The sequence below is a fragment of the Calliphora vicina genome, chromosome 1 (assembly GCF_958450345.1).
Source record: "Calliphora vicina chromosome 1, idCalVici1.1, whole genome shotgun sequence".
Taxonomy (NCBI): Eukaryota; Metazoa; Arthropoda; class Insecta; order Diptera; family Calliphoridae; genus Calliphora; species Calliphora vicina.
Window position 1 is genome coordinate 140,175,276 of NC_088780.1, and position 23,220 is coordinate 140,198,495.

Genomic DNA, 23,220 nt, shown 5'->3' on the forward strand with positions numbered 1-23,220 from the left:
TACAAGAAAAAAAGAATGAAGAGTATTTACAGGGTGTCCAAGAGCAATTGGTGTCACACAATTGTTATTTACACAAGTAAATTTATGTATAAATGTATGCATGTTTAATAGGGTTGATTGGTTGGGTAGATTCGATTTATAAAGTACATTTTGTTTCGGAAAGTACCATTTGTAATTGAATAAATTTATATAGAATGTACGCAATACATTAGTCAAATCAGTTGAAGAAATTTATATTATAAATATGATAACCTAAAAACTATTTGTTTTCTCTTAAGAATATGATTATTCTAACATCGATCGAACTAATACTTTTTTTTTACTTGTGTACTTTATTCAGTAGTTATCTTTATTATCCACAATAGCCTAGATTTATTTTAGTAAGGCACGAAACTTTGTTTGTAAATTCAACATATGGGCAATTCCACCAGAATAACAACCACGACTGAAAAAACAAAAACCTTTAAAAATTGTTTAAAGATGATTTGAAAACACTAAAATGTTATTATGTGAAAGTATTTAGAGCATTGGTAGGCAAAAAGAGGCATTTAATTTGTGTGCTCTTTTGGATAAAGAATAAAATATACACAACAACATCAAGAAACTGAATGAAATGTGTGTATTTTTACGCTCTATTACGCTATTTTGTTCACATTCGGGTTGTTTGACGAAAATCATCGTAACCTGAACAATATGAACGCCTACCATGGATTTAGAAAAATTACCCAACGACTGGCTTCAAGGAATCCTTGTAAGGATACCGAAAAAAGGGGTCCTTTCGCAATGTAAGAATTATCGTGGAATCTCACTTCTTTCTATACCATCCCAAATATTTACAAGAATCCTCCTAAATAGAATAAATAATACAATAGAATCGAAATTGCGTAAGGAACAGGATGGCTTCCGGTCGAACAAGTCGTGTGTTGACCACATCAACACACTAAGAATTATCGCTGAACAAGTAGAAGAATGGCAAAGTAATCTGTATCTCACTTTTGTAGATTATACTACCGCATTTGACAGCATATTCCGTTGCAAAATATGGGATCTCTTAATGAACTCTGGCATTCCACATAAGCTAATTGACCTAATTAGAGCTCAATATGAAAACTTTCATTGCAGAGTCTTGCACAACAAATAGCTCTCAGAATCATTTCTTCCGAAATCGGGTGTAAGTCAGGGATGCCTACTGTCTCACACTACTCTTTCTGATTGTTATGGACAATGTTCTTGAAAATACGGTTGCAACTAATCGACGCGGTATTCAATGGAACTTAACCGGCCATCTCGAGGATTTAGACTACGCTGACGACATCTGTTTTCTGTCCACTAAGCATTCGGACATGCAATCGAAACTTAATGATTTGGTTGTCCACTCAGCAAATGTTGGTCTTGAAATTAACACAGGGAAAACAAAGGCGATGAAAATAAGAACCTCAAACAACAACCCTTTTGTCATTGGTCAGGAGCAGGTGGAGTTTGTTGACAAATTCTGTTACCTGGGAAGCATTGTTTCATCAACAGATAGTGCAAGATCATAGGATTGGTAAGGCAAACAGTGCGTTCTTCCAATTGCGGAATATTTGGATATCAACCATTATTTCAGTCAATACTAAAATAAACATATTCAAGTCGAACGTTCTATCAGTCTTGCTTTATAGCTGCGAAACGTGGCTGACGACAATGGCACTGAACTGTAAACTACAAGGTTTTACAAACCGCTGCTTGCGTTACATTTTGAAAATCTGGTCATAACCAACGACGAACTATATAGAAAATGTAACATTGAGCCTATCCAAATTATTATCAAAAGAAGAAAGTGGAAATGGATCGGGCACACTCTTAGGAAGGATCCAGATGAAATAAGCCACCAAGCCGTAGATTGCAATCCACAAGGAAATGGAAGCAGAGGTCTGCTAAAAACCACATGGAAAAGAAGCTTGCTTAAGGACATAGAAAACAGCGGAAAAAGCTGGAATTTACAGAATATATATTGTTTTACTGGAAATAAACAACTAAATTTTTGTTAAATATTTGTTTTGTAAAATCCAAAACTTATGGTTCAGTTTATGTTTTTTGTATTTCCCGGTGGCTTAATTTTTCGTTTGGATAATTTTCAAATTGTTAAAGTCATGCGCTATGCGATCTACACAAATAAAATCAATCCAACCTAGGGTGTCCTAAAAAAGAACCAATCTATACCAATCGCTTTTAAAAGCTTTCGATAGTGTATCACCTCTAATATCAGTCAATTTACTTTAATAGACATTCGACATATCACAAACAGTTGAATTAGAAACCGAAACCAGTTTTATAAAAAATGCTCCAACTGGTAAAAATTAAAAAATTCTGCAACAGTAATTCGTTACATTACAAACTTATAAACAACACTATTGGATTTGGAAATAATCTTCTCTTTCTTGGTAGAAAAGTAAAGGTAGAGAGTACGTTGTATACAATAGCGCCATTGTATACAATGTACTTATTTATTTAGTTAGTTTAGTGTTGCTTAGAATTTGCAAGAAAATACAGAAAACACTAACCGGAATTTTAAAAGAAAACAACGAACAAAAATAAATAATACAATTTCTTAATATTAAAGAGAAATAGAAACAAGTGGAAACAGTTTGCCAAGTATGAATTTTAAGAAATTATCAAATACTAATAGAGTGGTCATTTGAAAAACACCAGCTACATTTTGTAGAATTTAATAGATCTCATCAATTTTATAAAGGTCAATAACACGCTATAATGACTGTATATTGTATATTATTAAAGAAATCGTAGAATACTTATTTCAACATGAACAAACAAATTCAATACATATTTTTACAGTATTTTTTCTATGGCTTCTTGACCAACAATGACCAAACAAGTGTTACCACATTAACACTAGATTTTTGTAATTTTTTCTTTCACAGGTCTTTTTTTATATATATTTTATACAGAAAATTGTTTCATAAACATTAGACTGTTCGAACTGCCACTTACTAATTCAGTAGTATTTACGAAATACAATGGAATTCATATTTGAATGTTTCTATGAGGATACCTTGGATAAATTATGCCGCAATGGTCTACAGGATAGAAGCTCCAGACGAGATGTTTTGGATCATTTAAATGCTATTATTGGTGGTTGTAGTGATGGTAAGTAATTGTTGCTGTTGTTACGTGTATTGTGGATATTTTTCATTTAAATTCCTGTTAAAATTTATTAATTTATTGCCAACACCTTGTTTAATTAATATTTATAAATTTCATTATTATTTATAGGACAAAATATGCACACTGAGGAGGTGGCTCGTATTGCTGTCTTGGCTGCCGTTCGTTATCATCGTGATAAAAAGGATGGCAATGGTGATGTAAGTATTTTGTTATGTTTTCTTTTTTTTTATTACAATATTTTTTATGAATGTTTGTGTGTTGAGTGTTAGGTTACAAATTTTCTAGAAATATATGTATTTATTGTGATTTTTAGATGTTTGTCTATGAAATTATTTTATGTCTGTGAAAATATTTACTTTGTGTGTGATATTGGTATTAAGAATGAGGGAAATTGTTCCAAAATATGAGAATCGTGTGTTTTTGTATATCGTTAGATTAGTGAGAAACTTTTTAAATCAACTTTTTATGATTTCTCGTTGTTATAATGTAACTAAAACTTACAAAAACTTGGCACAGTTGCAACTGGTTAAAATCGATGCATTATTTCAATTAGCCACCATACAAATGTCCTTCCGAAAAAGGACTCCATTGGTCATGAATGTTTTTATTCATATAGAGATCTACATACATTTTCAAACAAACGGGCAAATTTTATCTAAGTTTTGCTGGTAAATACACACTATTTTGTGGAAATTTTGGATACATAGTTTTCGTGGGTGAATTTCGTTGATGTAGCGTTGAATTTCTTTATTCAATGTGGCAGTATTGGCATATTTCTTTGAATTTAAATAACATCATAAATAGAATTCCAATTGTGTAAAATCACATAATTTTGGGGGAAAACTCTGAGCACTGAAACGACATGGAAATGTCTCATGCAGCAATTGAATGGTTACACAGAAAACACTATTTCTTAAACCGTTTCAATGCAAATATTTGTCACATATTGAACTGGTTTCAATTATTTCATATTTAAATCAAGTATTAATTTGCTCAAATACAAAATTTCTTGATATTTTCTATTGAATTTTGAGTTTTGAATTTGATTATTTTGACAATTGAATATACAATTTTCGTTATTGGTTGAATTTCAAATACAAAAATTATTGAATAGATAATTTTCGTAATTGAAAACACATTTTTGTTATTTTTTGTGTTTCAATTACGAAAATTATCTATTTAATAATTTTTGTATTTGAAATTCAACCAATAACGAAAATTGTATATTCAATTGTCAAAATAATCAAATTCAAAACTCAAAATTCAATAGAAAATATCAAGCAATTTTGTTTTTGAGCAAATGAATACTTGATTTAATTATGAAATAATTGAAACCAGTTCAATATGGGATAAATGTTTGAATTGAAATATAATTTTTTTCTGTGTATGTATTAAGTGTATGACTTAAAAATTTAGTTTTTTTTAGATTTCATTTGTACAATATAAAGTTATTCAAAGTATTGACCATTGTTGGCTATGATTTTTTCCCATCTTTCTGGCAACATCCTTTGATGCAAAGAAGGAATCATGCCAATATCGGATACTATGTTCCAAAGTGAAGCGTATCCCAGAGAGAGTGTTCTGCATCAATCAAGACAAATAGTAGTCTAACGGGGCACGGTCTGGACTATATAGCGGGCGAGGCAAAACATCTCAACCACTTCATTCTAAATACTTTTTAACTGGTATTGCAACATATGGTCGAGCGTTGCAATGATAGAATATTACGATTTCATGTCTGGCAGCATATTCTGGGCGTTTTTGCCAATTCTCACTTCAAATCAGGTGCATTCGGTACAGTTTCCCTGTGATGACCTGGCAGGTTTTCAGATGCTCATAATAGATAGGACTCTTTTGCTCCCACCAAATACAGAGCATTACCTTAGCGCCATGGATATTTGGCTTTGGTGTCGATTCGGCTTTTTTCCCAGGTCCATATACGATATCTTACGTTTCGGGTTATCGTAATGAATCCAATTTTCATCGCAAATAATGATTCGGTAAAAAACTTATTATCTTTTAAAGCGTTCAAGCTGTATTTAAGACCTGGAAAATTGTGTTTCAAGGTCTTTCGGCTTCAATTCGAATGGTCCCCAATTTCCCGGTTTTCAGAAAAATTCTGCTGCTCCCAAACGTTTTGAAATAGCTGATTGATTTTCAAAGCTCTTTTTGAGTTTGACAACAATCTTCATGGAGTAATTACTCCAATTCTTGGTTTTCAAACATTTTTGCCTAACCTAGGTGATCTTTGTCTTGCGTGACAAAATCACCACTTCTATCTCTCGCAAGTTGAAATCGAAGAAACACCTTCACCATATGCTTTTTTTGAGCAAGCGGTGTGCTTCAGCGGCACTTTTTGCAAATTAAAGAAGTACAACAAAACTTCTCGCATATAACTATTCGACAATTTCGAAGCAAAAACTCGTTGTTGTTTATACTATATTAATATTGAATAACTAAAGCTACGTATACACGGTTGTCATATTCTTACAATATTGTCAGAAAATGTTCAATAAATGGTTAACACCTATATGTTTCAACATAAGTTATCATGGTTGTGTTAACGATTTTCTGATAATGTTCCTGACAATCTGACAACCGTGTGTACGTAGCTTAAGTGAGAATAAACGATATGTACCCTTCAAACTGACATAGAAGTTATTAAAACAAGATCTGCATTCAAAGGTTACGCCATCTATTGTAAATGTGAAAAGCCGCTTAACCACTTAAGAAGCTTTTGATCGAACATTCATTGTTTTTGAAATATTATTCAAAAATTAAACCGCGTTGTTCTCTTGTCCTCCAGTTGTACTAACCATAACCTATCAGCTGACAAAAAGTGTTCTCTTAGTTGGCAAAACTAATAATCTTGCGTGAGTTTTGGGACACGCCTTTGAATATGGCTGTGATTGCTTTACAGTTTACATCATTTTAAAAATACTTAAACTTCCATAAAGAATTGACCGTGTAGGTTTTATTTGCAAATATCTTCAATCAACTTTATATATTCTTAATGCTTAAAATTATACAGTGATTCAACCAGTATTTCAAAAAGTTGGTACTATTTTTTGTAATTAACTTTAAAAAGGCAGACATTATTTAGCTTCAAAATTAAATATAATTTGTTTTTTGGACATAAATAAATACGTTTTTATATTTTTAGGTCTGTTTAATGGGCAAATTTCACAATATTTTATACATTGCCATGCGTACGTGCTGGGATTGGGGTGTAAGAGATTCAGCGGTTGTTGTGGTTTTGCTGGGTAAGTTATGAACGTATTTAACGCAAATCATAATTGATAATAATTGTATTTATCTTTTTGTAAGTACTGTTTTTTTAATGCAATTTGTAAAGTATTTTTGTATCCACAAGTACATGTAATGAATTTTATTGTATAAATTTCTTTATTATGACTATTTAGCTAGTTATTGCTGTTGTTTAAATTGTGTGGTTTGTTATAATTAAAAATAAAAACAGAAAATAATTTATAATAAACATTTTATTCATACCACCGTGTTTAATGCTTATGGAAATTAGCATACGCATAGTTAAAATAAAAATATTAAAAACAACAGAACTCCACTTCCGCATCCGTCTTTCTGTCTGTCTTTCTGTTAGTGTACACACGCACATCAACTCACTCATTTATATTATGAAAAACCATGTTTTTCTCTATTTTCCAGCAGTGTGACTTTTGTGTTGCGTTCATTTTGCAAATGAAAAAAAAAATAGCAACAAGTTTATGGCTGTGGTTGCTTTTTGTATGCGTTTAAAACATTTTCCATGTTAATGCCTGCCTCTTTTTTTAATTTTTATTTTTTTTTTGTTTTGGCCTGAAGAAGGATGTAAATGAAAATGAGCACGATTATGATGTTTTTAAATTATACAATTTGGCATTTGGCACTTGAAATAAAAGTTTTTTTGCCCTTCCTTGAAGCAAACAAATATTGTCATAATTTGTTTTTATGTGCGGTTTAATGAACAAGACATTTCTTTGTGGCCTTCTTTATGTATTCACATCTTTTATAATGAATATTAAAGTTGCATTAATTTTGGTATTATTATAAATAAATAACAACTAAAGTTTGTGAAAATATTATTGAATGAATAATGATGTGTTAAGCCAGTATAAATAATGTTTATTTTTTATTAAGCGTTGAAGTTAATGTGGAAAATAATTATGATAAATTATTTGTAGCACGTGTAATGTACACGAGCCTAGATTGGACAACGAAGTGCCGATGAAGTTTTAAGAAATGTTTCAAATGTTTATAAGAATATACAAACCATCAGAACAAGTCTTATATTTGGCTAAGTAAAGGGTTAGATAAATCGATGGGAGCCTATAATTGCTAACTAACAGTCGGTTGGGGGGGGGGGTACGTGACTTATCTGCACCTAACTCACGTTCATACATTTCAATTTTATAAGACTCCCGGATGTGAAAAAATAATGCTATTAAATTTATACTTTAATGGACCGGAAATGCATAGTCAATTCAAATAAAAGCCCCTACTATGCTGATTGTGCTATAAAAATTAACATAATATTGATCAAATGCTAAGGAAGTTTTTCAGATGACAATAGAAAAACCCGTGCCTCAAAACCCACCCTTACCATGATTCTATAGACACTATGAATTTTGTATGGAATCCCAACTCAGATTACCCTAAAGTTTTACTTCATATAGAAAACGTTTTGATTCTTTTAGCAATTCATTTTGCTTAATTAATGTTTATTTTCGAAAATCAAAATAGAAATGTGATAAATTTTAACAAAACAAAAACTTAAAATAAGAAAATTTGTTGTAAATTATAGAGAAAACAATATTTAATTCTGGGGCTAAATACATTATTGAACAATTGGCAAATTCGATAGTAGAAAATTTTATTATAAAGTTGTATAAAAAATATAGAAAGATAAATTCCAAAAATCAAATTTATAAAAGAATACATTTTGGTATAAACACAAATGGTATAGGGAAATTGGAATTGTTTAAAAAAAATTGGTATGTTTTTTTTTACAAAATGTTGTTTAATATTTCATTAATTGATAATTAATTCCTTATTTAATTGATAATTAATTTCTTAATATTATATTAATGTTATTTATTATACGGTTACGTTTACGCTTTCAAGTTCATAATGACGTTTTAGTAACATTTTAAGCATACATGAATTTAGAGATGTAATCAACAGGATTAAATTAAAGAATAGGTCAAAAGAGAATTGCAAAATTTCATATTCATTCTTCTTCTTGTTATTGTTTCTCTATTGTTTTTTTTTTTTTTTATTAATTATAAGAAATGATGTTTATATTTTATTTTTAACAAGTTAAAAATAGTGAAAATTTAAATTTCAAGTGTAAAGTTTGTTATTTTAAATACCAATCCAATGTGGGAAGTATTTGTTTTCATTAACAAAGACTTTGGATACCATTCATTGATTAGTTCTGTGGTTTTATTTGTAGGCAAGAGTATTCTATAATAAAAATTTGTTCAATACAGCTAAATTAACCCATCGAAAACGGAGAGGCCTCATCGTCATCGGTGTAAACTTGGGTGAGTGAAACCAAACTTTTATTTTTTTTGCTTTATTTATAGAACACTCTTGCCTACAAATAAAACCACAGAACTAATCAATGAATGGTATCCAAAGTCTTTGTTAATGAAAACAAATACTTCCCACATTGGATCGAATTCTTAGTTTGGATCTTTTGTTTTGTAAATTCATTGATAAAGTTATGTAGTTTTATTTGTCATTTTAAAACTCCCAAAGCATGATCTAACTTAGTGCTCTTTGATAATTCGAGCATAATACATGTTTCTAATTAGCAAAGAATCTGCACAAAGACGAATTATATGTTGCTTTATTAAAATTAAACTATGTAAACAAAACAGTGATACATTTGAGGAAAACCACAATTTATTGATTATATTTATCTCCCACATTACTTACAAGTAAAGACAAAAAAAAAAAAAAACAAATTAAAAGAACATGTTAAAATTTTTATAATATTTATTGAGAAATCTTTAAGATATTACGATATTTTTATTATTGTTAAAACAGTTGTTGCAATTTTTCTTTATATATAATCGTTGAATAATTTTATTGGTTACAAACTAAATTGTTACAATCTAAAACTATTTCACATTTCTTAAAAATTTAAAAGAGAACCATTTGTTAATATTTAAAATCACTTGTTAAAATTTAATATAAAATGTATTAACACTAATTAAGGAGTGAGATCGAAAAATTCTTAACATACATATATGTTTATAAAAAAGAAACCACTAAACTTACAGCTTTAATTTTTTTTTTATTTGATTGAAATTATTATTACAATTTACAAAAAAAATTATTTTTATAGTTTTAATCACTAGTGATGAAATTTTGAACCTTTTTCGGAAACCCTTCCATTAACGTTTTTATAGTGCTTTCTGTCACTTTGCTCGAACATGTAGTCCATCTCCGTTTAAAATCTACCACACTTTTGGACACCTTTTTTGTACTCTTCAATTCTCTTTTAACAAGAGCCCAATATCTCTCCACTGGCCTTAGCTCCGGGCAGTTTGGAGGATTTGCCTCTCTTGGTACAAATACCACATTATTGTTCTTGTACCACTCAAGGGCTTGTTTGCCATAGTGACAGGATGCCAAGTCAGGCCAAAAATAAGTGGACACATTATGAAGTCTTATGAATGGAAGCAGCCTTTTTTGTAAACATTCCTTGATGTAAATTTCGGTATTTATAGAGCCCGTTGTAACAAATGAGTGGCTTCTTTTGCCGCAACTGCATATTGCTTGCCATACCAAGAACTTTCTGGGAAATTTTGTCTGCTTTTGGGTCCTAAACTTTTCTTCAACATTCCCTCGAGCATCAGCAACATAAAATTTTTGACCTGGAAGTTGCGAAAAATCTGCCAGAACATACGTTTCGTCATCCATTATGCAGCAAGAATATTTTTTTATAAAACTTGACTTCAATTTCCGTGCTCTGTTTTTGGCCTCTAAATTTTTAGTAGCGTTCCTGTCAGGAACTTTTTGAGCCTTGTATGTTTTTAAACCTGCATTAGCTTTAACTTTTCTTACCAAATAGTCCGAGCACTGAGCTAACCGGGCTGCTTTCCTACCGGACGTGTTGGGAGCTCTTTTGAAAATGCGTTCTATTTTTTTGGCTTTAGAAACATCATGTGGACCATTCCTTCTACCTGAACCAGGTTTTCTATCAACTGACAAGTTCTCCCGGTACTGTTTAATAACATTGGAAACAGTTTGACGGCAGACCTTTGTATGCTTGGCCAACTTTTTGTAAGACCAAGTTGGGTTTTGTTGAAAATATTTAATAATTTCAGTACGCACTTTTTTCTGGTCACTCATTTTAATCAGATTAACAAAAAAATTAATATAATTGACATTACACATAATAACTGACATGTTTTTCAAAGGTAACTTGATCAAAAAAAAATTCAAATAATACTTGGGTTAAAAAATGTAATGAAAAACGTGTGTTAAGAATTTTTCGATCTCACTCCTTAGTTACACAATTTCCACGATACACAATTTAAAATTTACAAAATTCAACTATTTTCTATAAAATTTAAAACAATCGTATTTAAAATAACAAACTTTACACTTGAAATTTAAATTTTCACTATTTTTAACTTGTTAAAAATAAAATATAAACATCATTTCTTATAATTAATAAAAAAAAAAAAAACAATAGAGAAACAATAACAAGAAGAAGAATGAATATGAAATTTTGCAATTCTCTTTTGACCTATTCTTTAATTTAATCCTGTTGATTACATCTCTAAATTCATGTATGCTTAAAATGTTACTAAAACGTCATTATGAACTTGAAAGCGTAAACGTAACCGTATAATAAATAACATTAATATAATATTAAGAAATTAATTATCAATTAAATAAGGAATTAATTATCAATTAATGAAATATTAAACAACATTTTGTAAAAAAAAACATACCAATTTTTTTTAAACAATTCCAATTTCCCTATACCATTTGTGTTTATACCAAAATGTATTCTTTTATAAATTTGATTTTTGGAATTTATCTTTCTATATTTTTTATACAACTTTATAATAAAATTTTCTACTATCGAATTTGCCAATTGTTCAATAATGTATTTAGCCCCAGAATTAAATATTGTTTTCTCTATAATTTACAACAAATTTTCTTATTTTAAGTTTTTGTTTTGTTAAAATTTATCACATTTCTATTTTGATTTTCGAAAATAAACATTAATTAAGCAAAATGAATTGCTAAAAGAATCAAAACGTTTTCTATATGAAGTAAAACTTTAGGGTAATCTGAGTTGGGATTCCATACAAAATTCATAGTGTCTATAGAATCATGGTAAGGGTGGGTTTTGAGGCACGGGTTTTTCTATTGTCATCTGAAAAACTTCCTTAGCATTTGATCAATATTATGTTAATTTTTATAGCACAATCAGCATAGTAGGGGCTTTTATTTGAATTGACTATGCATTTCCGGTCCATTAAAGTATAAATTTAATAGCATTATTTTTTCACATCCGGGAGTCTTATAAAATTGAAATGTATGAACGTGAGTTAGGTGCAGATAAGTCACGTACCCCCCCCCCCAACCGACTGTTAGTTAGCAATTATAGGCTCCCATCGATTTATCTAACCCTTTACTTAGCCAAATATAAGACTTGTTCTGATGGTTTGTATATTCTTATAAACATTTGAAACATTTCTTAAAACTTCATCGGCACTTCGTTGTCCAATCTAGGCTCGTGTACATTACAGAAAATGGCGCCCAACGTGGGGCCGAAGTACGCTAACATCCTAAGTATTTCGGTTCTGAACTTAACGTTAGTTTTTTAGATTTCATTTTTTCTTAACATTTTTCTATTGTATAAAATATCCACTTCTATATTCTCGAATACATATGCATGTTTCCTGGATTTTTAAGCATTTGATGGGTTCGAGTGACTTAACCGATAACCTCTACATATGACTTTCCAGATATAGTCGTTGGTATTATATTCAATAGTTATAATTTATTTAGTTTTGTGGTAAAGTATTATATCTCCGTTTTATTTCAATCAGTTTTAGTTTCTGGTAAAAATTGGATTTATGTTATATTTGCTGTTTGCGATATAACATCCATTTTTATTAGTTGTTAGGGCTTATTTTGTAAAACGCGAGTTATCTTAATTTACTCAAACAATCCATATTCCAGTTTAGTATCCTTTATTGATCAACATTCGCTATTTTTATTTACCCTAAAATCAACATTTCATATAGAAAACCAAAATTTATGATATTTTGTCTGAACACTGAGAATACTGTCGAAAAATAATATACAACAGAAATATATTATAATTTTTGTAGTAAAAGCTATCTTCCAGAATTTATAATTCTTTCAAAATTTTATTATTTCATTTAATTTTGCATGATTTTCTTAGGCAATTGAGTTTGGTTTATCTTTTAATATCTACTGGTGTAGAGTTTATTGGATTTGTTTCAATAAATTTGTCTATAATTCAATTCTATATAAAGTTTTTTACCGCAAAAATGTCCTTGCCAAGAACACCTACTCAGCCTTCAGTATCCGCTGCCACAGTGGTATCTACAGCTGATCCAGCTAATGTTCCAATTACAAACCCAGAACATGTCTGTAAAATTTGTAGTGAGAACATGGATGATAAAACCCCTTGTATGGTTATTAATCGGTGTAATCATATCTTCCATAGAATTTGCATTGAAAACTCTTTATCCAATGCTAAAGAGTGCCCAGTCTGTTTTCTCACATGTGAGTTAGAGGATGTTCGAACATTTTCATTTCACATTAAGCAAAACCCTAACAGACCAAGAGGCAAAGCTCGTGGAGCTGTTTCAAAAACTTATAATACTAGAAGTGTTAGTAAAAATCTTTTTCAAGACCCTACAACTAATCACAATAATACGACTGGTGGAGAATTGATTAACCCCAGAACTCCACCTCAGCAAAACGTTGTTCCTTCTGGAATGCCTTGCAATGAAAGAAACAATCCCCAGATAATACCACAATCCAATTCACCCAGTTTAATAGATTATAATCGTATTAACCGGATGATAGAGTCAAGTGTTTCAAAAGCTTTACAAAGTCTCAATTTGTCTATTCAAAACCCTCGGATTCAGCAACAATATTCTTCGGGAAACTCTAATTTAATAGGAAACATAATGGAAACTGATATACAACAGGTTTTACGAAATTTAAATTGTAACAACTCTGCAAACTCTGCTAACAACCAACAATATCAACTACCCAATTCTAACGAAAACAATCCTGGAAATATTCCCATGTTAACTCATCAGAATCGACCTCAAAATATATACAATTCTTTTCCAAATTCAAACCATTTTAATCGACAACCAAGTACTATGAGAACACCATCTACAAATTGCCAAGTTGCTACGATAAACACCGATAAAATTACATCGATTATCCAAAACTGGTGTTTAAAATTTGACGGTTCAACTACTGGGTTAACGGTAGAAGAGTTTTTGTATAGACTAACCTCGCTAACCAACGATAACTTCAATGGAGATTACACGATTATATGTAAGAATCTTCACATACTTTTATCCGGGAAAGCGCGAGATTGGTTCTGGCGCTATCACAAGCAGGAAAGAGGTGTTATCGATTGGAGCGAATTCTGCAACGCGATTAGATCTCAATATAAAGATTTTAAGTCTTCTTTTGATCTTCGTGAGGAAATAAGAAATAGAAGACAAAAACCAGGAGAGTCGTTTGATGTCTTTTATGATTCTATATCCGCAATTATGGACAGGTTGCCTTCTGCTTTTTCTGAAATGGAGTTAATTGAGATCATAATGCGAAACTTAAGACCGGATATAAGGCAAGATTTGTTATATATTCCTGTACATTCAATACCCCATTTACGAAAATTAGTCCAAATGCGGGAATCTTTTCTTGAAGACGAACATGTTAAGCGAAACTTGCACAACCGTACTGCTAATGCTCATCAACCTCGAAGACATATTGCTGAAGTCGATTTAGATTCTGTAGATGCTAACCCTGTAGGCTCTGAAACTTCAATAGATGCTTTACATAATACCCCCACTGTTACACGCTGCTGGAATTGCGATAGACCAGGTCATGTTTGGGAAGACTGCCTTTACGAAAGGACTATTTTTTGTTATGGTTGTGGGGCTAAAAATACTTATAGACCACAGTGTCCCAAATGTAAAGACAGAAAGTATTCAAAAAACTACAATCCTCCTCTTTCGAACAAGAATTCCGAATAAATAATAACCTTTCCTTGCATACTTCAAACCATCAAACAACTACGGCAGAAAATACGCAAAATACTTTCTTAAAAAACTCAGAGAATCCTAATACTGATCCTTGTTGTTACAAGATTTTGAAAAAACCAGATTCGAGCTCTGAGGAAAACAATAATAAATTTGATAAACTTATTCACCCTATTTTACCCTATCATAAAAGATGGGAAAACTATTACTCAAGGCGTAATAAAATTTTTAAGGATGTCGAATTAGCTTCACTTAAACGATCTAAACCTAAACGTTCCACAATAAGACTCAACAATTATTATAGAAAACGAAAAATTTGCTCCAAATTATTACTCTATGCTATCCTTAGTGATCCAAAAGATAATCGTTTCTATGCCAAGGTGTCTTTTATAGATTATGTAGAATACGGTTTGTTAGATACTGGTGCTAGCATTAGCTGCATTGGATCTGAATTAGCTAAAGAAGATTTTTCAAAATTCCCCAATTTTACTAGTTGCAGAAACTTTGTCAAAACTGCCGATGGTGCTCAACAACGAGTTATAGGTTGGCTTAATGTTAACATCACTTTTAAAGAAATGTCTTGTCCAATTAATCTTTTTGTAATACCAACAATTTCTCAACGACTTATACTTGGAATTGACTTTTGGAAGAAATTTAAATTAGTACCGAATGTCATGGAATCCGCGGATTTATGTGATAAGTTATCAGTTAGCGCAAGTCCGTCTGTTTCGTCCGATAAGTCCGAAAGTCTGTCCGAGGTTTGTGGTAAATCTGATTGTGAGAAATCCGATGATAACTATATGTTAACTTCTAGTCAACAACAGCAATTAAACGCTGTCATTTCTCTTTTTCCAAACTTTGAGAAACAAGGGTTGGGAAGAACGGGCTTAATAAAGCACTTGATCGATGTTGGCGAAGCCAGACCGATCAAGCAAAGGTTCTACCCCGTATCACCAGCAGTGGAAAAACTAATGTTCACAGAAATTGATCGAATGTTGACATTGGGTGTTATTGAACCGTCAAACTCACCCTGGAGTTCCCCGATGAGACTGGTTATAAAACCGAATAAAGTCCGCCTTTGTTTAGATGCGAGAAAAGTGAATTCTGTCACGAAAAAGGATGCATATCCATTACCATCTATTGAGGGAATCTTTGCGCGTCTTCCAAAAGCCAATATCATTTCTAAGTTAGATTTAAAAGACGCGTATTGGCAAATAGCATTGGATGATGAATCGAAGCCCATAACTGCTTTTACAGTGCCTGGTAGACCATTATACCAGTTCACTGTAATGCCCTTCGGGTTGTGCAATGCACCCCAAACAATGAGTAGGCTTATCGATGAGCTAATTCCCCCAGACTTGAAGAACAGCGTCTTTGGTTACCTTGACGATGTGATTATTGTTTCGGAGAATTTCGAAGAACATATTGGCATTTTAATTCGTATAGCAGGACAGTTTCGTAAAGCTAATTTGACCCTAAACCTCTCGAAAAGTAAATTTTGTGTTACCAAAGTTAAGTACTTAGGTTATATTATCGGAGATGGTGGTATTGTTACAGACCCAGAAAAAGTAAGTGCGATCAGAAACTGGCCAACTCCAAAGAATATAAAACAAGTTCGTGGCTTCTTAGGTCTTGCAGGCTGGTATAGGCGATTTATTGCGAACTTTTCTAGCGTAGTTTATCCGATATCCGAAACCTTGTCAACTAAGAAGAAGTTTGTTTGGACTCCCGAGGCTCAGCAGGCTTTTGAACAAATTAAAGATTTACTATCTTCTGCTCCTATTCTAAGTAACCCTGATTTTGAGAAAAAGTTTTTCGTCCATTGTGATGCCAGCGATTTTGGTATCGGTGCTGTGCTCGTTCAACTGGACAACAATAACGAGGAAAAGCCGATTGCTTTTATGAGCAGAAAGCTTAATTCCGCACAGAGAAACTACAGTGTGACGGAACGTGAATGTTTAGCGGCTATAGAAGCTATTCAACGATTCCGATGCTATCTCGAACTCCAAGAATTTGAGGTTATAACAGACCACTCCAGTCTTGTTTGGCTTATGAAGCAGCCGAATCTAAGTGGAAGATTAGCCAGATGGGCGTTGAAGCTTCAAGCATACAATTTCACCATAAGTCATCGCAAAGGTAAAGAGAACATCGTACCAGATGCTTTGTCACGAATCGAGTTCGGAGAAGTTAATTCGTTAGATTCATCAGAGCCAGAAATAGATTTGAATTCCACTTGTTTTGATGATCCAGATTACTGTAATTTGAAGAATAGGATACATGAAAACCAATCCCAGTTTCCGGATATAAAGGTCGTTGAAAAATATGTATACATAAGAACCGAACATTATGACGGCATCGAATCAAACGAAAGCGAAGCTTGGAAGCTGTGGATTCCATATGGTCTTCGAACAACGCTTATAAAACGTTTTCATGATCCACCTACAGTATCTCACGGAGGAATGTCCAAAACTTTGGAACTCCTACGAAGAAAATTTTACTGGCCAGGAATGGTAGTAGATGTTAGGAATTTTGTAAGAAGTTGTGAACTATGTAAAACTACCAAACACCCAAATTTTGTTTTGAAACCGGAAATGGGTAAACAAACTATAACAATACGCCCCTTTCAGAGATTATATATAGACTTGTTAGGCCCTTATCCGCGTAGTAAAAAGGGAAATATTGGTATTCTTATAGTCTTGGACCATCTGTCAAAGTTTCAGTGGTTACAACCTCTGAAAAAGTTTACGTCTTCGTCAATAAAAGACTTTTTAGAAACACAGATATTCCATGTTTATGGGATACCGGAAACGATCGTTAGTGACAATGGGTCACAATTCAGAGCAAATGATTTAAATGCATATTTTACTTCTGTTGGTATTAAACATATTTATACAGCCGTTTATTCACCACAATCAAACGCGTCAGAACGTGTAAACCGTTCAATTATAGCGGCGATTAGAGCTTTTCTGAAACACGAACATACCAAATGGGATGAAAATCTCAGTGCGATCAACTGTGCTTTACGAAACGGATACCATCAATCAATAAACATGTCACCATATCATGTTGTGTTTGGATTTAACATGATAACACATGGATCCGCATATGCTTTGCTAAACAACTTGAAAACCCTAAATGAACCGACAGCTTCTTTATCTAGAGATGACCATTTACAATTGATTAGAAAGGACATACAGAAATATTTAAACCAGGCTTATAAACAAAATCAAAGAACCTATAATCTACGAACCAGGCCTGAAAAGTTCCATATTGGTCAAGAGGTTCTACGTAGAAATTTCGTACAGAGTAATATGGAAAAGCGTTTTAACGCAAAATTTGCCCCATTGTTTGTAAAAGCCACTGTTAAGGAAAAGTTAGGAAACCATTACTATGTTTTAACAGATTCCGATGGAAAAATTGCGGGTACTTATCACGCTAAAGATATTCGTACTTAAAGCACGGACATATATTCCTTTAAGATCGAGTAATTGTATTTAATTCATTTCAAATTGCTGTATAATCCTAATTCGTTTTCATATTCTGCAAAATAAGGTAATTTTCGATAAGGAAATTTTTCTTTTATTACATCCTTTTATTTATATTTTAATAACAAATGTATTTTTAAACTCAAATAACGTTCTTTTTCTTCCTAACATTTCTACTCATAGAGTAAATGTTATGCAGTTTGTGGTGTACGTTTTCTACAATTTTTTTTATTGAATATTATTTTTCATAGAATTTCGTATTTTGTCTAAATATGAAATAATATCAGCTTTTACTAATACCTTTTCTTTATAAACCATATACTTATTTAGTTTACTTATTGCGTGTCAATAGTTTTAAACCAGAAATTTTTTATTACACCCAATATCGGAATGATACATGTATGTATATTGCATTATCAGTTGGTGTGGATTACAAGAGGTGATACACATGTAATGTTTATATATCTCAGCAACATTCAATGTTTATAAACATTTACTCATGGTTTATATGCATGTGAGTATAAACAATGCGTAAATAAACATCACGTTTTAGTTACTTATCCCATTAAATGTATCAAAGTGAAAACACCCAAAGTTGATTAAGGTACCACCTAATAATTTTTCAAAATTAATAATTTTGAGGGAAAATTGATGGAAAAATTTAAAACTACACGAAAATTAAAGATATTCTTTGGAAATTTATAAAGAACCAAAAGATAAACTATTATTAGCATATTATTCGGTCAGTCAATTTACGTTGCCACAAGTTTCAAATATATTTGTCGATAATAATGTTTTGGTTAATTGACATTAACTCAAAATGCTTTTAGCTTGAGAATTATTCTCATGAATGTTAAAAGCTAGGTATTCAGAAGTTTTAACTTCCTTTTTCTTCAAATTTTGTGACATCCAGTCGTCTAAAGCTACCAATAAAGCCTGAAAAATTAGTTAACACTAAAATAAGGTTATTTTCACCTCAATTTAAAGTCATTTTACATTTAAATATTAAAATCTTTTCCGATCAAAACTTTAGTAAACTGGTAAGAAATTTTAATTTTTAAATGTAAAATGACTTTAAATTGAGGTGAAAATAACCTTATTTTAGTGTTAACTAATTTTTCAGGCTTTATTGGTAGCTTTAGACGACTGGATGTCACAAAATTTGAAGAAAAAGGAAGTTAAAACTTCTGAATACCTAGCTTTTAACATTCATGAGAATAATTCTCAAGCTAAAAGCATTTTGAGTTAATGTCAATTAACCAAAACATTATTATCGACAAATATATTTGAAACTTGTGGCAACGTAAATTGACTGACCGAATAATATGCTAATAATAGTTTATCTTTTGGTTCTTTATAAATTTCCAAAGAATATCTTTAATTTTCGTGTAGTTTTAAATTTTTCCATCAATTTTCCCTCAAAATTATTAATTTTGAAAAATTATTAGGTGGTACCTTAATCAACTTTGGGTGTTTTCACTTTGATACATTTAATGGGATAAGTAACTAAAACGTGATGTTTATTTACGCATTGTTTATACTCACATGCATATAAACCATGAGTAAATGTTTATAAACATTGAATGTTGCTGAGATATATAAACATTACATGTGTATCACCTCTTGTAATCCACACCAACTGATAATGCAATATACATACATGTATCATTCCGATATTGGGTGTAATAAAAAATTTCTGGTTTAAAACTATTGACACGCAATAAGTAAACTAAATAAGTATATGGTTTATAAAGAAAAGGTATTAGTAAAAGCTGATATTATTTCATATTTAGACAAAATACGAAATTCTATGAAAAATAATATTCAATAAAAAAAATTGTAGAAAACGTACACCACACACGCAATCTTACAACTCAATGAAAATTTGCCAAAAATAACAATAATCTATTGTAATATGGTTAATGAAAATTATATACCAAATTAAATACTATGAAAAGAAATATATTCCTTGAATTTCTAAATATTATCTACTGAGTTTAAAAATCCTATTTACTTTCGTGGGTCATCTAAGCGATCTACATTAAATCCCTAAAACTTATTTAAAATTTTCCTTTAATCTAATTTATTTTATTATTATAATACAATCAAATTTTACTAAGTGGAAATAAATCGCTTTTAAAGTCTAAAACGAAATGAATAAAGTATATGTACTAGTAATTTTATATTAACTGCGAAATACAATATGAGGAGCCGCAGAACAAAAGGTACTTTTCCGCATCTTATCAAAAATTGGTTTTTTGGTATTTTTATAATACTTGGGTTGAAATCTTCTAGAAACAATCAAGTCAGCAAAATTTTTTTAATTTTTTTACTAAGTAAATGAGTTCTAAAAAAAGTGTGTACTTAATAAAACGTACAACACTAGTATAAAACGAAAAAAAACTTATTTAGTTCCAATGTGTAATTTGTTTATATATTAGATCAGGATTGAAAACATTCATTTAAAATATTATTTTTGTTTTTAACAAAACGTACTTTTTTTTTCTTTATTTTTTATCAAAAGGTTCTTTTTCCGATATTAAAATGGACTTATATCAAACATCCTTAACATTTAATGTGGTGACTTATGGCAGTTGTTACCATTTCCAGGTTCATAAAGTTTTTTAATGGGGCGAAATAAATAAAACTAATTTTCCCAAAAATTTTAAATGTGCGAAAAAGTACCTTTTGTTCTGCGGCTCCTCATATTAAAATATTTTATTTGTTTCACATTAGAATGGCTCACGAAAAAAATTACTCCTTCACCATGAGTAGCAAGGATATATGTATATAAGTTTGTCATTCCGTTTGTAATTTCTACATTTTTCATTTGCGACCCCACAAATTATATATATATTCTGGATCGTTATATATAGCAGCGTCGATATAGCTTGTATGTTGAAATCAACTTTCCGTAGACCCCAAACAACTTACATATATGATTCATACATACATCAATATATAAATAGACCCGGTTCGGTTGCTATTTAAAATCGAGAAAATTGGCTAAGATATAATGAAAAAACTTGGTAACATAAACATGTTATGGTAACCGCAATCATATACATACATAATTACAGTGACCATAAGATTGTTAAAAATTTTGTAAAATTGTTGAAATGGTTATGGTAAACATGTACAACTATATTTATACCCTCACCAGCATAGTGGGGAGGGTATTATGCGTTTGTGCAGATGTTTGTAACACCCAAAAATATTATTCTAACACCCACCTTAAAGTATACCGTTCGACTTAGAATCACTTTCTGAGTCGATTAAACGATGTCCGTCCGTCTGGTTGGCTGGCTGTCCATGTAAACCTTGTGCGCCTAGTACCGGTCGCAATTTTGAAGATATTTCGATCAAATTTGGTACATATTATGTTTTCGGCCCAAGAACCAAGTCTATAAACTGAAAATCGGTCCATTATTTCACCTAGCCCCCATACAAATGTCCTTCCGAATTTGGACTTTATCGGTCATAAATGTTTAATTTATAAATGTATCTCCACAAATTGCGCTCCAAATAAGTTTTATATATACAAAATTCATGTCACCAAATTTTGTTACGATCGGTCCATAATTAGTCGTAGCTTCCATGTAGACCATCTTCCGAAAATCACTTTAACGTGCATAAATTGCTTAAAAGTGTTTCTATACTCACAAAATTCAACATAGTAAACTTTCATATAGACATAAATCACACGACCTAATTTCATGATGATCGGTCCATAATTGGTCACAGACCCCATACTTCCGAAAATCACTTAAAAATATAAATTATTGAAATTTTAAAAGAAAAATGTTTTTGCTCTTTTACTTAGTGTAGGGTATTACATACTTTCTTACTTGTTTTTCTCTGAGTTTTACCATAACCATTGCACATTTATATTTTTTCTCCACGTGTTCAAGCCTTCTAGATTTGTTTCAAATTAAAAAATTATGAAGAAATTCATAAAACGTATGGATTTTTTGTACTATTTATGAATTTTGTTTATGATAAAATTATTTCAAGTCAATGAAAAGCAATTTATTCCATTTATGTACATTAGGCTGGGTAGATTTGTATGGACTATCAAAAAGTAAAAAATCGTATATCGCAATCTACGGAAAATTCTATAAATAAAAAAAACTTTGCGAAAAGAGGAATGTCCCAGCGTCGAAAAAATACTCCATAATTGACTTTTAAAGGAAGGATGTAAAAATTTGGCTGTCAGTGGAGAAATGCTTAAAGCAAACAGCTCAAGCTGCTCAAAGTTTTGAAAAAGCCATTGACTGGGCTGAGAACAATACTAAAGATTATGAAAATATCTTAGTTTTGCAAATTTCGTGATTTAGCAATACAAAAAGCCAAAAGTACATGTACAAAACAAGCAACCATTAATGATTTATTTGTTCCATTATAAAAATATAATAAAATGTACATTTTTGACATAAAATTATATGAATTTTTTATAATTTTTTCAGTCTCTATAAAGTGAATTTATTGGATAAAGTGAACATGCCTTGTATTAACTAGTTCATTCCATCCGGACTACACTGTATTTACATTAGGGTGGATCGATATTTTTTCCCGAAAAATCGTATAGCAGAAACGCAATCTACGGAAAAATCTAAGAAAATTTCTCCAAGAAACCACAGGTATAAAATCAAAGCCTATCTAGCCCATTTCGTTTTTTATCCAATAAAAAAAAACTATTCAAAAAAAATTAATACTGAAATATCATTTGATTTTAGACCTATGATTTTTTGTGGAAACGATTTTTCGTGAAAAATCGACCCACCTATTTACATTAGTGTGGGTCGGAAAAAGTTTCAACATTAATAATATGAGTTGTTTTTGAATTCATAACATTTATAAATAATTTCTTAAATAGTTGGATTTTTATTTTCAAATAAAATCTAGGAGACTTTAATAGAAATTATTTAAACTTTTATTTACATTTTTATTTTGTTATGAATTTCTGCTACAGGACGAGAAAATATGCGCGAAATTTACTGCATTTTTTTTAGCAGATGAGATGCTCTATTATGAATGAATGTTTAATGATATTTTTACGTTTCAGATTTTGTTGATTAATCTGGAATGATTGGCCACTATAAGGCTATTATATAAAAATATTTTAACTAAATCATTAATTGCATTAATCATAATGCAATTTATTATAAAATATCGTCAAACCTATGTTAAAACAGCAATTCGTCCTCGTTTAATTTATGAACATGTTCTTATTCTGAATGAAAAAAGTTTGGGAAAAAAAG

General features: G+C 30.9%; 2 protein-coding genes across 2 annotated transcripts in view; one reads left to right on the forward strand and one right to left on the reverse strand.

Moving 5' to 3' along the window:
- Positions 1-23,220, reverse strand: part of Gycbeta100B (guanylate cyclase soluble subunit beta-1-like) — a 332,225-nt gene that overhangs the window by 46,170 nt on the left and 262,835 nt on the right. The window lies entirely within an intron of this gene.
- Positions 2,954-23,220, forward strand: part of stops (SOCS domain-containing protein stops) — an 80,275-nt gene continuing 60,008 nt past the window's right edge. Inside the window, exons 1-3 of the mRNA XM_065508958.1 lie at positions 2,954-3,147; positions 3,274-3,362; positions 6,329-6,428. Coding sequence (XP_065365030.1) covers positions 3,018-3,147; positions 3,274-3,362; positions 6,329-6,428 — 319 coding nt within the window. The 5' untranslated portion in view covers positions 2,954-3,017. The remainder of the gene's footprint in view (positions 3,148-3,273; positions 3,363-6,328; positions 6,429-23,220) is intronic.